This window comes from Balaenoptera musculus, chromosome 19, assembly GCF_009873245.2.
Source record: "Balaenoptera musculus isolate JJ_BM4_2016_0621 chromosome 19, mBalMus1.pri.v3, whole genome shotgun sequence".
Classification (NCBI taxonomy): Eukaryota; Metazoa; Chordata; class Mammalia; order Artiodactyla; family Balaenopteridae; genus Balaenoptera; species Balaenoptera musculus.
In genome coordinates, this window is record NC_045803.1 from 42,146,213 (window position 1) to 42,163,476 (window position 17,264).

The 17,264-nt window shown below is 38.7% G+C and overlaps 1 protein-coding gene across 4 annotated transcripts in view; it reads left to right on the plus strand.

The window, feature by feature from the left end:
* The window catches only part of NFATC3 (nuclear factor of activated T cells 3), a 134,549-nt gene that overhangs the window by 74,703 nt on the left and 42,582 nt on the right, over positions 1–17,264 (plus strand). For 2 of the 4 annotated variants that reach the window (XM_036834530.1, XM_036834531.1), the window contains exons 4-6: positions 5,487–5,686; positions 12,368–12,540; positions 16,444–16,584. In XM_036834530.1, coding sequence (XP_036690425.1) covers positions 5,487–5,686; positions 12,368–12,540; positions 16,444–16,584 — 514 coding nt within the window. The remainder of the gene's footprint in view (positions 1–5,486; positions 5,687–12,367; positions 12,541–16,443; positions 16,585–17,264) is intronic. The other 2 variants (XM_036834532.1, XM_036834533.1) reach the window with 1 other exon arrangement.

Here is a 17,264-nt window from a genome sequence, read left to right on the forward strand (position 1 = left end):
TTTATTTTTGGCTGCATTGGGTCTTCGCTGCTGCCCACAGGCTTTCTCTAGTTGTGGAGAGCGGGGGCCTACCGTTCGTTGCAGTGCACGGGCTTCTCATTGCGGTGGCTTCTCTTGTTGTGGAGCACAGGCTCCAGGCATGCAGGCTTCAGTAGTTGTGGCACGCAGGCTCAGTAGTTGTGGATCACGGGCTCTAGAACGCAGGCTCAGTAGTTGTGGCGCACGGGCTTAGTTGCTCTGCGGCATGTGGGATCTTCTGGACCAGGGCTCAAACCCGTGTCCCCTGCATTGGCAGGCAGATTCTTAACCACTGTGCCACCAGGGAAGTCCCTAAAATACTTTTGATAGTGATAAATACTATGAAAAATAATAAAACAGGATAAAGGGATAGAAATGTGATGTTTTAGATAGGGTGGTTTTCTCTGAGAAGTTGACCTTTGAGTGTAGAACTGAAGGAGTGAGGTAATATGAAGATCAGCAGGAAGAATATTCCAGAGGGACAAAATATTAAGTGTGAAGGTCCTGAGGTTAGGAATGAGCTTGAGTGGTTCATGCAATAAGGCCAAGATGGCCAGAGCAGACTGTGGAAGGGAGAGAGTAGGAGAAGGTAAGGCAACAAGTTATCCAGGGCCCAGATCACACAGGACTTGTAAATCATCATAGGGCATTTGAATTTAGTTCTGAGTATGGAAGGAAGCCATTAGAGAGTTCTGAGCAGGGGTGTAAAGTTATCTGGTTAATGTTACAAGTTTGTTCTGACTCCTGGACAGAGAATAGGCTATCAGGGAGCAAGAGTAAGAACAGGGAGAGCAGTTATAAGGCTATTGCAATGGTCCAGGCTTTATTTGCTTCTCTATAAAGGCACAGGGCTGAAAATCATGCTGGGTAAATTATTTTATCTGATAATAGGCAAAAGACTTCATGTCCTTTCCTGGGTAGAGGAGGATAATCAATAAATTATGATGTTGCTTGGTTACAAACTCCACCGTAAAGCCAGGGATGGGCAAGCAGGAGGGAGTAAAGCAGTCACCTGAAGGACAACATAATCAAACAAAACTCTTTCTACATATTTGAAACTCTGACTGGATTCCATACTTCAAATCTGGATGCACACTAATAGCTAACATTTGTTAAGTACATGCCAGACACTGAACTAGGCACTCTGTATTTGCTATCATGTGTCAGGATACTTTACAAAACCATAGTGCAGAAACAGAAGAGAATTTCTTTAAAGGTTATTAGGTAGCTCATAAAATCTCAGGTTTGGAAGCTATGTGGCCTAGAACAGTGTGCAGCCACCCTAGCCAGTTTTGCTCTAGTGAAAACATCACTGACACTGTGACTCACAACCCCAACTTGTAGGGACAGTGCTTAGGACTGGGCATCAGAAACTCCACCACTACTGTCTTGAAGAGCTGGGCACTCCGCTGTGCTTACCAAAAAATTGACTTTAGGCAGTCTATGTTATCATATTGCACCCTTGCTGGTTCAGTGGAATAAAACAGCCATAGAGCAAATCTTCCTCCCAGAGGCATTTGGGGCCAAAAGTAGGAGTGGGGATTGCTGAGCGAGATCTCTCTGAGATTTGTAAGATCTCCACCAAGTGCACGTAAGCCACCATCTCAAAGCAGAGGAATCTGACTAAAACTGCAGTAAAGCCGATACAGCTTAAGAACTGTGGCCTGACCAAAAAAAAAAAAAAAAAAAATAGCATCTCTCTTTCTGAAAGTAAATACTTGCTACTTCAGTTCCTAGAGTTCTTTTATACAAAATGTCTAGTATATGTTAAACTATACATACACACACAAGAAAGTGTGAACCACAGCTAAGAGAAAACAATCAATAGAAGCTAGCCCAGAGATGACCTAAATCTAACTCTGTGTCTGGGTTGGAGTTATCAGAAAGAGACTTCAACATAACAATGATGAAAATGCTAAATTATCTAGTAGAAAAGGTAGGCTAAATATGTGAAGAGATGAAAAAAATTTTTTTAATCAAAAGGATAATGATAAGGACAAAGATACAAGAAGAGAAAACTACAGACTAATATCCGTAAAGAATATAAGCACAGGGCTTCCCTGGTGGCGCAGTGGTTGAGAATCTGCCTGCCAATGCAGGAGACACGGGTTCGAGCCCTGGTCTGGGAAGATCCCACATACCGCGGAGCAACTAGGCCCGTGAGCCACAGCTACTGAGCCTGCGCGTCTGGAGCCTGTGCTCCGCAACAAGAGAGGCCGCGATAGTGAGAGGCCCGCGCACTGCGATGAAGAGTGGCCCCGCTTGCTGCAACTGGAGAAAGCCCTCGCACAGAAACGAAGACCCAACACAGCCAAAAATAAATAAATAAATAAATAAAATTTAAAAAAAAAAAGAATATAAGCACAAAAATCCTCAACATAAAACTAGCAAACCAAATCCAATAGCACATTAAAAGGATTATACAGCATGACCAAGTGGAATTTACCTCAGAAATGCAGATGATTCAACATATGAAAATCAGTTGTTGTAATATGCCATACTAATAGAATGAAGGCATAAAAACCACATGATCATCTCAATTGACACAGAAAAGGCATTTGACAAAATTTATCAGCGTATCATTTAAAAAAAAAAAAAAACAGCAAACTAAGAAAAGGGGGAAAGTCCTTAACATGATTAAGGTCATTTATGAAAAGCCCACAGCTAATAACATCATACTTAATGGTAAAAGACTGAAAGCTTTTCCCCTAAGATCAGGAGCAAGACAAGGATTCTTGCTTTTGCCACTGCTATTCAACATTTGTGCTGGAAGTTCTAGCCAGAGCTGTTAGGCAATAAAAAGAAATAAAAGACATCCAAATTGGAAAGGAAGAGGTAAAGTTATCTCTATTAACAGATGACATGCTCACATACTTTAAAAATCCCAAATAATCCCCAAGAAAGCTGCTAGAGCTAATAAATGAATTTACGAAGTTTCAGGGTAGGAGATCAACACATACTTACCGGTTGTGTTTCTGTGTATCACTGATCAACAAGCCTAAGAGGACATTAAGAAAACAGTTTTCATTTACAATAGCATCTAAAAGTATTAAATACTTAGGAATTCATTTAACCAAGGAAGTATAAGGACTTGTATGCTGAAAACTGTAAAATATTGCTGAAAGAAATAAAAATAAATGGAAATATATAAAGTGAAAATAAAATCCAAATATACATGAAACAAAAATAAATAGACATTCTGTGTTCATGGAGAGGAGACTTAATTAACATTGTTAAGATATCAGTACTGCCCGAAGCAATCCACAAATTTAATGCAATACTTACCCAAATTCCAACAACCCTTTTTGCAAAATGGAAAAGCATATCCTCAAATTCATAATGGGGACTTCCCTGGTGGCACAGTGGTTAAGAATCCGACTACCAATGCAGGGAGCAGAGTTTGAGCCCTGGTCCAGGAAGATCCCACATGCTGCAGACCAACTAATCCCATGCGTCACAACTACTGAGCCCGTGTGCCACAACTACTGAAGCCTGCACGCTTAGAGCCCATGCTCTGCAACAAGAGAAGCCACTGCAATGAGAAGCCTGTTCATCGCAACAAAGGGTAGCCGCCGCTCACCGCAACTAGAGAAAGCCCGCACACAGCAACGAAGACCCAACGCAGCCATAAATAAATAAATAAATAAATTTATTAAAAAAAAAATTCATATGGAATTGCAAGGGGCCTCAAATAGCTGAAACAATCCTGAAAAAGAAGAGTAAAGTTGGAGGACTCCCTTTCCCTGACTGGTAACATACTACAAAGCTACAGCATTTTAAACAGTATGATACTGGCATAAAGACAGACCAATGAAATAGAATAGAAAGCCCAGAAATAAGCCCTAACATATATGGTCAATTCATTTTTGATAGGGTTCCAAAACCATTCAGTAGGAGAAATGACAGTCTTTTCAACAAATGGTGTTGGGAAAATTAGATACCCCCATGCAAAATAATGTAGTTGGATCCTTACCTTACATTATATACAAAAATTAACTAAAAATGGATCAAAGACCTAAAACTATAAAATTCTTAGAAGAAAACATGAAGAAAATCTTCTCAACATTGGATTTGGTAATGGTTTCTTAAGTATGACACCTAAAGAACAGGCAACAAAAGAAACAAAATAAATTAGACTCCATCAAAATTTAAAAACTTTTGTGCATCAAAGGACGCAACCAAGAAAGTGAAAAGACAGCCTGCAGAATGGGAGATAATATTTGCAAATCACATAATTGCAAGGGATTAATATTCAGAATATATAAAGAACTTGTACAACTCAGCATCAAAACAAATATAAATGCACACCCATATGTACTCCCAAAGAATGTTGAATTTTTTTGTTTAAGCAGGCACTTAACTTGGTTGGAGTCAACCTGTAAAACCTGTCTCCCTGTGGTTGGTGGTAGCTCATAATCTCATTTCAGTTATTTTAGCCTTAGGCTGCTTGGATCTATCCTGTTCTTGAATGGTTTACAGGTCAGCCAAAGGATTGGGCAGAGTCTATATATATATAAAATTTGGAGTTCCTCCTCTCTGGCTGTCTCTTTTCTGGGATTTGCCTCTTTCTTTCCAGAGGTTGTGACAGACTCTGTCTGTCCTTGGTTCTTCAAGCCCTTCAGACTGTAGATTTCTTTGGTAGTTTTAGTCACACTGTAAGGCATGGACTGTGGCTTTCCCTCAGGTTAAAAGCCTTAAAAACAGGAAACACACCTTTTGTTATTCTCTTCTTACATGTGTCAGTTTGTTTCCAGTATCTGCTTACTTTGGTGTTCTCTCCATCCTTTCAAGGTGAGTCCAATGGGTGCTACTCAGCCATCAGACTGGACATAGGAGTCTCCCTAAGTGCTTTAGGCTCTGTTTCTTTTAACTGCCTCCTTTCTTGTGGTCGCTGTTTTTACCTCCAGCACCTCCTGGTCATCACCCTTATTAATCCTGTGTAGCCATCTTAACCTCAGCAGTAGTGAAGGGTACCAAAGAAAGTCAAGTAGCCTAGCTTGTTAAGTCAGTTGAAATTTTAACTTGGAAACATGGAATAGGATTTTTCAGATCCTTTCTACTAAAAGTGTCTCTGATTTTAACAGCCTGTTAGGGGACCTTCCCACATATCCTGATCTTTAGGTCTGGTCTGGATGGTTAATGTTGCCTGGAGCACAGAATCAACATTTCTTTTGTATTCTCCACAGCACTCTACCAAGGCTTTTCAAAATTTAGGTTGATCTAGATTTTAATCCAAAAAAACTCCCTCATCCCTTTGTAATATATTGCAGCATTTTATAACTCTTAAAATATTTCTGCAATTTAGAGGGCTGTTCACTTATTACTTGTTTTTATTATTATATTTTTTGAAATAACATTTTATGTATCAATAGTATATGATACAAATATAATAGACTTACTGTTGTAAGCTTATTGTAAAATGCATGGATAATGAATTGTATTTTTCTGTGTTTGCTCTTCCAAATTAGCTCCTGGGCTATAGTGAAAAGCCGATAAATCTACAGATGTTTATTGGAACAGCAGATGATCGATATTTACGGCCTCATGCATTTTACCAGGTGCATCGGATCACTGGGAAGACAGTTGCTACTGCAAGCCAAGAGATAATAATTGCCAGCACAAAGGTTCTGGAAATTCCACTTCTTCCTGAAAACAATATGTCAGTCAGGTATCTTGAAACATATCCCAAAAGGGACTGTTCTTTCTTTTCCTAAAATAACTTTCAGAAGAAAAGTATATCTATTTTTATAGTACAAAAATAAGTCATTGACCTAAATTAACTGAATAACATTATGTAAATAATTATAGTATATTTGATAAGGTTGGTACCACATTTCCATAAAGAAAATTCAATTCAGCAAAAGTTTATGACCATGTAGTACCAGCCAAGCATCATGCTAGGTGATAGAGACAAAAGTATATGGACTTTTTTTCAAGTAGCTCACAGTCTAATAGAGTAGACAGTAAGTAAACAATTGCAGTAAAATTATGATTGTTAAGTTTCCTTGAGGAAAACTTCAACTCTACTTCCAGGTGTCCCATTTCACCCATTTCCAAATAAAATGAGGTGGCCAACTTCTGAATGAGAATGCAGTAGAGTTTTGTTCAGGTGGATTAGTTAGGAATATATATAGTACCTGTAACAGAAACCTGAAATGCAGTGGCTTAAACAGCTAGAGGTTTAATTTTTCATTCCATGAAAGAAATATACACATAGGCATCTTAGGGCTAGCACAGTGGTTCCATAAGTCATTGGGTCCCCAAGCTCCTTCTGTTTATTCTTCTCTGCTATTATTAGCATGTGGTTTCCATCCTCAAGATTGCCTCATGATCCACAATAGCTACTGGAGCTCTAGCCATCATAACTGTAATCCTGGAAGGAATAGGAAGAACGGGTAAGAGGAAGGGTAAGAGAGAACTTCCATCTGAGTCAGGCCTCTTTCAAGAGCTTTTCCCAGAAACTTATCCAACACCTTTACTACATCTCATTGATCATCCTTGTATATAAGGAAGACCTGGGTATGTTTTTTTTACCTGAGTGCATTGCCACCACTAACAAGATGGGGGTCTGTTACTAAGAAAAACAGAAAAAAAGAATATTTAGTAGGGAACTATTATTCTGCCACAACCAGGTATGTGAAACTTACAGTGAAGTTTGTTAGAGAAATTGGTTCAAACTATAATATAGGTCTTTCTTAAGATGGCAATGATATCTGTCCCAGGTTATTGCAAGAATAGTCCTATTAAAATCAGATTTCAGTCTTGAGTTCTTCTCTTTTAAATTTATATTTAAATGACTTTTTAGGTAAACTGAATATACCCCTGAGGACATAGTAACTTATGACATAATTGTACTATTATAAAATAAGAATTGCCTGTTATCTACTTATCACCAGAAAGGACAAGTTAATATTGATTTAAATAAAACCTTATCTTTGCCTGCTTTGTTCAAAGGAACAGTAGTCGAGAACTCAACTCCACTAAGTCATTACACGGGCTACGATAGAGTTTTTTCATGGCAGAGGTAGACAGCTAGCTGATAATCTCTACTCTTAAATTTCTGTGTTCTGTAATAATTAAAAAAAGAACTTTGGATTCTTAGCCAATCCTTTATTCAGGTACTTGAGCAAAACACTTAAAAACATTGAAAAAAAAAAAAAGAGGGGCTTCACTGGTGGCGCAGTGGTTGAGAATCTGCCTGCCAATGCAGAGGACACGGGTTCGAGTCCTGGTCTGGGAGGATCCCACGTGCCACGGAGCAACTGGGCCCGTGAGCCACAATTACTGAGCCTGCGCGTCTGGAGCCTGTGCTCCGCAACGGGAGAGGCCGCGATAGTGAGAGGCCCGCGCACCGTGATGAAGAGTGGCCCCCTGCTTGCCACAACTAGAGAAAGCCCTCGCAGAGAAACGAAGACCCAACACAGCCATAAATAAAATAAATAAATAAGCCCGCCTTCCTCCTTAAAAAAAAAAAAAGTTTCCTCATTTATAAAAAAAAAAGAAAGAAAGAAAAACATTGACTCCAGGCATCCTATTTGACCAATCTTCAAATAAGGTGAGGTAGCCAGCCTCTAAATGAGGATGCAAGAAGGCTTCCTCTCTTTTACTCTAGGATCTTACTTTTTTTTTTTGGCCGCGCCATGTGGCTTGTGGGATCTTAGTTCCCCGACCAGGGATCAAACCTGGGCCCTCGGCAGTGAAAGCACAGAGTCCTAACCATTGGACCACCAGGGAATTCCCTAGGATCTTACTTTTTCATCTAGCATCAAAAGCAATATGAATATACTATTATTCAGCTGCAGAGGGGAATTTGAAACTCAACTTTGAACTATATTTTTCTAAGAACTCATAAAATTGATTCTTAGGTGACAGTTTGCAGACCATGTTTCCATTGATTCCTCTGGATAGTTCAAGCAGTAGACTTGAATCAAGTTAAATAGAAATCACCAGAAGCTTATAACTTAATGGACTGTTAAAAAGATTTTATCTCTTAAGTTGGTCATTATTACACACACACACACACACACACACACACAGTCTTTTCAGGTTAAAGGAAAAAGGTTGGTATTTGATGACACGGTAGATTTTGCTTTACCAGACAAGGAGAGACCTACAAAAGCTTTATCATCTTTACTTTTTTAAAAAAAATATTTATTTATTTATTTGGCTGAGCAGGGTCTTAGTTGTGGCACGCGGGATCTTCATTGTGGTATGTGCGGCATGCAGACTCTTCGTTGAGGCAGTGGGACTCTTGGTTGTGGCATGTGGGATCTAGTTCCCTGACCAGGGATCAAACCTGGGCCCCCTGCATTGGGAGTGTGGAGTCTTAGCCACTGGACCACGAGGGAAGTCCCTATCATCTTTACTTTTTGCCTCAGCTTCCCAAAAGTTCATGATCAAGCTCAATTATAGTAATTATAGTAATTCATATAACCCTAGATTTGGGATATATTTATCTTCTGTTTCTTCTATTCAAAAATATTTTCTATTTCTTTCTTCTTGACCTTATTTGTATTTATGTTATAAAATGCCTCATATCCTTTTTAAAAATAATGTATAAATCAGTAAATTAAAGAAAACAGAGTACATGAGTTTCTAAGACATTCTCTCAAGAACTTGGGAAAGCCTTACCTACAGAATAGCATGAACAAATCAGAGCAGTAGGATCTGAATGTACCTTCCTCCTCCTTTTCACATGGAACAGAGGTGGTAGTCAAGATTCATGTTCCCTTCTCCAACCAGAGCTGGCATATACTGCCTGCCTGGATCAGACCAGAAAGAACAAAGCTGTAGAAATACCATTATTACTAGTAGCAAGCAGCTTAGCCCCCTTACCCCACCCTGCTCTGCCATACACACACCTGAAGCTTCTCTGGCTATCTGTCCACTCTGAACTGTTAGATTGGGGAACAGGAATTCTACAGGAACCAAGGTTTGTGACAACAACATTGTGTGTGTCCAAGAAAGGGTTGAATAAGGAGCAACTAGGAAGTTACCCAAATCTAAGAAACCTTTTCTAAGTACCTTAGATAACAGGGCAGCTAATGCTGAATGAGCCTGTTTTATCCAGGAACTAATTACTAGGATAAACTGCAGTGACTGAATGTAATATAGTTTCAGGTAGTGGTAGATTAAAAAATTGCGAATGATAAGACTGTTGTTCAAAATAATTTATGCACAAGTGAGTTGTAGGTATGTATTAAAAGGCTCTAGTGGGGGCTTCCCTGGTGGTGCAGTGGTTGAGAATCTGCCTGCCAATGCAGGGGACACGGGTTCGAGCCCTGGTCTGGGAAGATCCCACATGCCGCGGAGCGACTGGACCCGTGAGCCACAATTACTGAGCCTGCGCGTCTGGAGCCTGTGCTCCGCAACAAGAGAGGCCGCGATAGTGAGAGGCCTGCGCACCGCGATGAAGAGTGGCCCCCACTTGCCACAACTAGAGAAAGCCCTCGCACAGAAACGAAGACCCAACACAGCCATAAATAAATAAACAAATAAATAAATAAAATTAAAAGCAGAAAAAAAAGGCTCTAGTGGGGACTTCCCTGGTGGTTCATGCTAGAAGTGTATGACTCCACGCTTCCACTGCAAGGGGCACGGGTTCGATCCCCGGTCGGGGAACTAGGATCCTGCATGCCGCGTGGCATGGCCAAAAAAAAAGAAAAAGGCTCTGTTGTTTAAGGTGGGGAAAGATTGGTAGATAGTCCCCTTGTTTTGCCTACTATCACACAGGCTTGGTCATTTCAAACCTAATCTATCTTGGATGTGTAAGACCCTTTATTTAAGACCAGTATACCAACCCATAAACCATAGAGACACTCTACAAGATGCTTTAAATATAGCATGCTAGTATATTGCCTTACCGTACTCATAACTCCTCCCTGTTTTTAAAACTCGATGAATATGGATGTGGCAGTGTTGCACTCTGATCTAAAATATAATTGTGTTTTAAACAGAATTTAATAGTTATTTTCATTCCTATAAATGTAGTTTTATTGGTGGTTTGGTAGCTTTTCTTTTCGTTTTTTTTTTTGCATTTCTTAGCCAGAGTTTTAAGATTGTCATTTCTGATACTCTTATTCCAAATCTTCTGCTAGAAACTTAACTCTCTGCTAAAATACCTTCCCTTAAAACTCAGTAAAATGCAGACTTCTCTGGTGGCACAGTGGTTAAGAATCCGCCTGCCATGTACGGGACACGTGTTCGATCCCTGATCCAGGAAGATCCCGCATGCCGTGGAGCAGCTAAGCCCGTGTGCCACTACCACTGAGCCTGTGCTCTAGAGGCCGCGAGCCACAACTACTCAGCCCGTGTGGCACAACTACTGAAGCCCACGCGCCTAGAGCCCGTGCTCCGCAACAAGAGAAGCCACCGCAATGAGAAGCCCGTGTACCGCAACAAAGTAGCCCCAGCTTACCACAACTAGAGAAAGCCTGCGTGCAGCAGCGAAGACCCAAAGCAGCCAAACATAAAATAAATAAAATAAATAAATGTATTAAAAAAAACAAAACTCAGTAAAATGGGGACTTCCCTGGTGATCCAGTGGTTAAGACTCTGTGCTTCCAATGCAGGGTGCCTGGGTTCAATCCCTGGTTAGGGAACTAGATCCCACGTGCCGCAACTAAAGATCCCGCATGCTGCAACTAAAGATCCCGCATGCCGCAACTAAAGATCCTTCACGCCGCGATGAAGATCCCACATGCAGACGCAGCCAAAAAACCAAACAAACAAAAAAACTCAGTAGCATGGATAATCTCTGGTATTTCCCACTAAATACTCATGTTGGCATATTAACATGAATAATCACTACTTTGATACAATTTGATCAATACTGCTTTGAGCTAAAGTACAGTTTTTCAATACTAGTTAAATATAATTTGTTATCCATAAATGAAAAATGTTTATTTCCAAAAATATTTACTTTTTTAGAAATTTCTTTTCCTTTGTCTTTCCTAAGATGAAAATATTTATATTTTTCAGATTCTTCCTTGAGCTTTACTGGTTCTTATCTTGATAACCTAGCTTTGTAACATATATTATCCTTCAAAGTTACTTCTCTAGCCTCTGGGCAGTGAGCATTAGAATTGGAATATTAGAGCGTTAGAGTTGGTGGATAAAGTAAGAGGATGGATAATAAGGAATGCCATAAGAGAGAGTAAACTTTAACTAGAATGTTTGATTGTTAGTTACCTCTTGCTTTATTCTTCTAATATGTGAATAACAAAGATATGTTATAAAAAAAAAAAAAAAAAAAAAAAAAGATATGTTATAGGTACTGGTGTTTCCTACCATGATTGTGTGTTAAGCAGCTATATTTAGTAATAAATTTTGAAGATAATGAAATTTTAGACCTTAAATGCCAAAACTTTAATCTTATATGTGCATTTCTTAGAAATGTAAGCCTGGGAGTTCCCTGGTGTTCCAGTGGTTAGGACTCTGCGCTTTCACTGCCGAGGACGCAGGTCCAATCCCTGGTTGGGGAACTAAGATCCTGCAAGCCTCGAAGTGTGCCCCCCCCCCAAAAAAAAAAAGAAAGAAAGAAATGAAAGCCTGATAGATTGTTTTTATTAATAAATGTATCATACAAAAGTTTAAATATGTTATTAATGACTTATTTGTAGTCCTGCAAGTTAATCTTTTCTGGCCTAGTTATATTTATAGAATTAGAGTCTTTTACTTTATATTTCACTCATCTAGTTCTGTAACGCAAACTGCCCCCCAAATTTAGTGGCTTAAAGTAGTAACTCTTTATTGTTTTTCATGATTATTTTGGTTGGTTGGACTCAGCTGATCCACTCATGTGGTGTTGGTTGGGATCACTCATGCCCCTGAATTCGGCTGGGAGCTCAGCTGGGGTAGCTCAAGTAGAGGATTATATGGGCTTTTCTCTCCAGCATGCTAGTTGGACATTTTCATGGTGGCTCAGGGCTCCAAGAGAACAAAAGTGGAAGTTACGGAGCTTCTTAAGTGCTAGGCTTGTAACTTACACAGCATCACTTGGCCACATTCTGTTTGTCAAGGCAAGTCATAACGCTCACTCTCAAGGAGAGGGGACATAGTTACTCTACCTCTTAATTGGAGAAGTGACATGTGAATACAGGAATGGGAGGAATTATTGTCAGCCCTCTTTACAGACAATATGCCACCCTTAGTATTACATTTTTGTCGTACAAAAACATTTTTAATCCTCAAATTTAAATAGCAGAAAATAGCAATCATATCTTTCTTTTTTGACCTGATTTTAGATAGTGATAGTTCTTCCTGGCAAATTAACAATAACTGTTTCGCTGAGTTGTTTAGAACCACTAATTTCTAGTAAGCAAATAAAATTGTATATTTTTTTTCCTAGTATTGACTGTGCAGGTATTTTGAAACTCCGCAATTCAGATATAGAACTTCGAAAAGGAGAAACTGATATTGGCAGAAAGAATACTAGAGTACGACTTGTGTTTCGTGTACACATCCCACAGCCCAATGGAAAAGTCCTTTCTCTGCAGACAGCTTCTATACCTGTTGAATGCTGTAAGTGAGCCTGTGATATTTTAAAATTTTGTTTATAATAGGTTATTTTCTGTTTTGTTTATAATGTAATGTTTGGATCAAAAGTAAACTGAGGGGGCTTCCCTGGTGGCACAGTGGTTAAGAATCCACCTGCCAATGCAGGGGACACGGGTTCGAGCCCTGGTCCCACATGCTGCGGAGCAACTAAGCCCGTGTGCCACTACTACTGAGCCTGCACTCTAGAGTCCACGAGCCACAGCTACTGAGCCCGTGCGCCTAGAGCCTGTGCTCCGCAACGAGAAGTCACCGCAATGAGAAGCCTGCGCACCCCAACGAAGAGTAGCCCCCGCTCGCCACAACTAGAGAAGGCCCACGCGCAGCAACAAAGACCCAACGCAGCCAAAACTAAATGATAATAAATAAAATAAATATTAAAAAAAAAAATGTTTCCAAAAAAAAAAGTAAACTGAGGGCTTCCCTGGTGGCGCAGTGGTTAAGAATCCGCCTGCCAATGCAAGGGACACAGGTTCGAGCCCTGGTCCGGGAAGATCCCACATGCCGCAGAGCAACTAAGCCCGTGCGCCACAACTACTGAAGGCGCACATCTAGAGCCCGTGCTCCGCAACAAGAGAAGCCACCGCAGTGAGAAGCCCGTGCACTGCAACCAAGAGTAGCCCCTGCTCGCTGCAACTAGAGAAAGCCTGCGTGCAGCAACAAAGATACAACGCAGCCAAAAATGAAAATAAATAAATAAATTTAAAAAAAAAGTAAACTGAAGCCCAGGGTCTGGATAGCTGGTGTGATTTTCTTATATGGAAATAAGCTACATGTTTAGGTAGAGGAGTACTGATCTTGCAGTTAGAAAATGGCTTCTCATTATAATTTGACCCTAGGTAGCCTGTGTGGCTATAGACATTCTCTTGACCATAGTTTTCTTACTTGTAAATGAGGAAGGTGGGCTTGATGACACCTGAGGACCAAATTATGAAGCTATGATTCTGACATTAAGTGTCATTGATACTTGGTCATCTTTGTTTCATTAAAATGTCGGAAGATGCCTGTCTCTGCAAGCTGACACTTCAGCTGAATAGGGACTTACAGGATTTTGGTTTTTGTTTTTTTTACCAAAAATTTATGTACAACACCAGGTTGAGAAAGTGAATGCTTTTTCCCTGGTTTTTCAGAGCCAAGAAATGAGAAAAGGCCTAGAACCTGATATCTACTCAAGCCCTTGAGAACTGTGGACCTCTGGCAGGTTAGCTGATAGGACTGAAATATTGAGATTGCAATTTAGATTTTTAGGACACAGACTTAGAAGTGTTCTAATTCCATGTCTTAATTTTGTGTAGGAGGAAACTGAGGCACAAGTATCTCAAGTGCTCCTCCCAGGTTATTTGCTTGTTGGTGTGACAGAGCTGTGGCTAGAACACAGGTTTTCTTAGTACTCTTTTGATTATGTTATATCATTTTATTTCTATTAACCACATGCATTCTTAATTTGGGATCATACCTACTGTATTACTTTTCTATGCCTCCTTTTGCTGTTCACTGGGGTAATACTTTATCATTTTCCAGTCGACTGTGGGAATCACTGAGCAAATCCATGGTAATAGAATCACTGTAGAAGTAATTTTTGTATTAATTTTAAATAGATAATACAGGTACATGGTACAAAATTCAAAAAGAGTAAAAGAGTATAGAGTGAAAAGTAAATTTTCAAGTCAGCTAGTTCCCTTTCTTAGAAACAGCTATCATTGCCACAATCTTTGTTACCCTGCCAGACAAATGCCCATTTAAGCATATATTTCTCTAATTTTTAGCAACATAATTTAAGTTCATAGAGTAGTTTGAGTTTTTGAGATGAATTTACTCTAAAATTATTCTGTTTTCTCTTTTAGTTTATTAAATTATTGTGTGATTATTGTTGAGAGTATAGAAAATGCAAAATGGTACAAAGAGTAGCATTAAAATCTTTTTTGTAAAAAAAAAAATCTTTTTTGTAATATCACTTCTCTGAGATAGTCACTATTAACCTTTTTTTGGATTTTTTTCCTTTTTTTTTTTGGTCTACATGTGTGCGCGCATGTGCACGCACACACAATATTTGGTAGTTTCACTTATAGTGGGCGTTTTCTCATATAGCTAAATATTCTTCAAAAATGATTTTAGCACATGCATAATATTTTATTATGGCTGTGCCACTTGGTGAACACATTTTTGCTGTTACTTTGAATGTACTTGTGATAGCTAGTTTCCACTATAAATATCTAAAACTTGAATTAGTCTTACTCCCTAGGCTAGTCAGTGCTTGTTTTTACGCCCCTTCTTTGTGAGCCATTTAGAACATAAGTAAGGACATAAGTGTTTTCTGAGATCTAGATTTGTGCTTGGTACTTTCTAAGTTGTAGTTCATCCTAAATCCCAGACCCATCCTCTATGAAACATTCTCTTTGAATGGGGCTGGGATCCTAATTCATATACCTTTTGTGTCTTGGTATTAAATAGTTGGAAGAGAGGGAATTCCCTGGTGGTCCAGTGGTAAAGAATCCTCCTTGCAATGCAGGGGACGGGGGTTCAATCCCTGGTCAGGGAACTGAGATTCCACATGCCGCGGGGCAACTAAACCCGCGTGACACAACTACTGAGCCTGCACACCTCAACTAGAGCCCACGTGCCACAAACTACAGAGCCCATGCACCCTGGAGCCCACGCGCCACAACTAGAGAAGAGAAAACCCACACACCACAACTAGAGAGAAGCCCGCGCACGGCAACGAAAGATCCTGCATGCCACAACTAAGACCCAACACAGCTAAAAGTAAATAAAATAAATAAATCTTCAAAAAACTAAATAGTTGGAAGAGACATAGTGAACTGGGACTGCATGCTTCATAAAGGCAGTCAAGTTGTTTAAATTTCTTTAAAATGTTGTTCTGGCCAAACAAAACACAGCTGACCCTCAAAGCCACCAATTTTCCACCCAAGTAGTAGGACTAAAAGTAGACCTGTTTCCAAAATGTGAAGAAGAAAGTATAATCCACCCTTTTTGTTTGTTTTAATCCAGAGAGAAACCTAGTTATTGAGGCATTTGGCAGGAATAAACCCTTAGAGAACCTAAACAGTCAAAAGAAGTATAATGTCTAGCTTGAAACTCAAGCATTTTTTAAAAAGGAAAGAAAAGCCAGAATTAGGATCTCCAGAAAATACAGCAACTTGAAATCAGTAGATATTAGAAAAAGGCGGCAACAAGGAAAAGTTAATAGTTTATATAATGACTTGTAGGCTTTAAGGAAAATTATGTTCACATACCCTGGGAAGGAAGAGTATAGTGCACTAAGAAATATTTATGTTCATTTTTAAAAATTCTGTATTGAAATGTGTACTTCATGTATACTTCAGTTATTTAGAAGATGTCCAAAATGTAATCCTGATGCCTCACTGATGATCTAGTTATTTTCTTGATGAAAGGGCTACTTGGTGTTTGTCCTTTAGAAACTTGTCTTCTTTTAATTGTATGCAATATAATTATGCATCTTCGGATTTAATTTGCTTTTTGTAATTATATTAAATTTATCAATTTTAACAGACAAGTTGTGGGGAAGAAATGTATTAAAGACAAGCTAAAAAGAGAAAAGTGGATGAGGTGAATGTGTTGGAGTCAATATAAGTTGTAGGCATTAATTAATTTCTCTTTATAAGTTTCTCTATAGTTGTAGTCTAAGAAAATTATTTAAAATCACATGACTCTAATAAATCTATTTTGTTTTCTAAATAGCATAGCTATTTTAGTGGATATTGTTACCATTGCCTTGCATTTTAAAAACCCAGAGTTGCTTCTTTTATAGCTAAACTTTGTCATTTACATATGAAAGAGTGTAAACTAATATTTTGTTTCTTCTCAACTCTTAAAAAAACAAAAAAACAGCCCAGCGGTCTGCTCAAGAACTTCCTCATATTGAGAAGTACAGTATCAACAGTTGTTCTGTAAATGGAGGTCATGAAATGATTGTTACTGGATCTAATTTTCTTCCAGAATCCAAAATCATCTTTCTTGAAAAAGGACAAGGTAAATAATATAAGATCTGAGTTGACTCAGACATAGAAAACAAACTTATGGTTACCAAACGGGATAGGAGGGGGGGAGGGATAAATTAGGAGTTTGGGATAAGCAGATACAAGCTACTATATATACTATATAAACAACAAGGTCCTAATGTAGAGCACAGGGAACTATATTCAGTATCTTGTAATAAACTATAATGGAAAAGAATCCAAAAAAGAATAAATAAATAAATAAATAAATAAATAAATATATATATATATATATATACACACACACAACTGAATCACTTTGCTGTACACCAGAAACTAACATAACATTGTAAATCAACTATACTTCAATAAATAAATAAATGGATAGATAGATAAGTAAGATTTGAGTTGATTGACCTCAGACTAAGGGGCAAAAGGTTAAAGTGAATTATTCAGATGTTTCACTGACATTAATCACAAAATAGTTTTCTTAAAGCTATAGGCATCATTTACACAGATCTTACTGTAAACCAAACATTTATTAAATTTTCATGTGAATATTAAGTTCTCATTAAGGATGTCTCAAAAGTAAAAGAATCCCCCAATATTTCTTCAAGAGAATTGAAAATATAAGTCACACAGAAATTTGGACACAAATGCTTTTAGCAGCATTAATCATAATAGCCAAAAAATGTAAACAACTCAAATACTTAT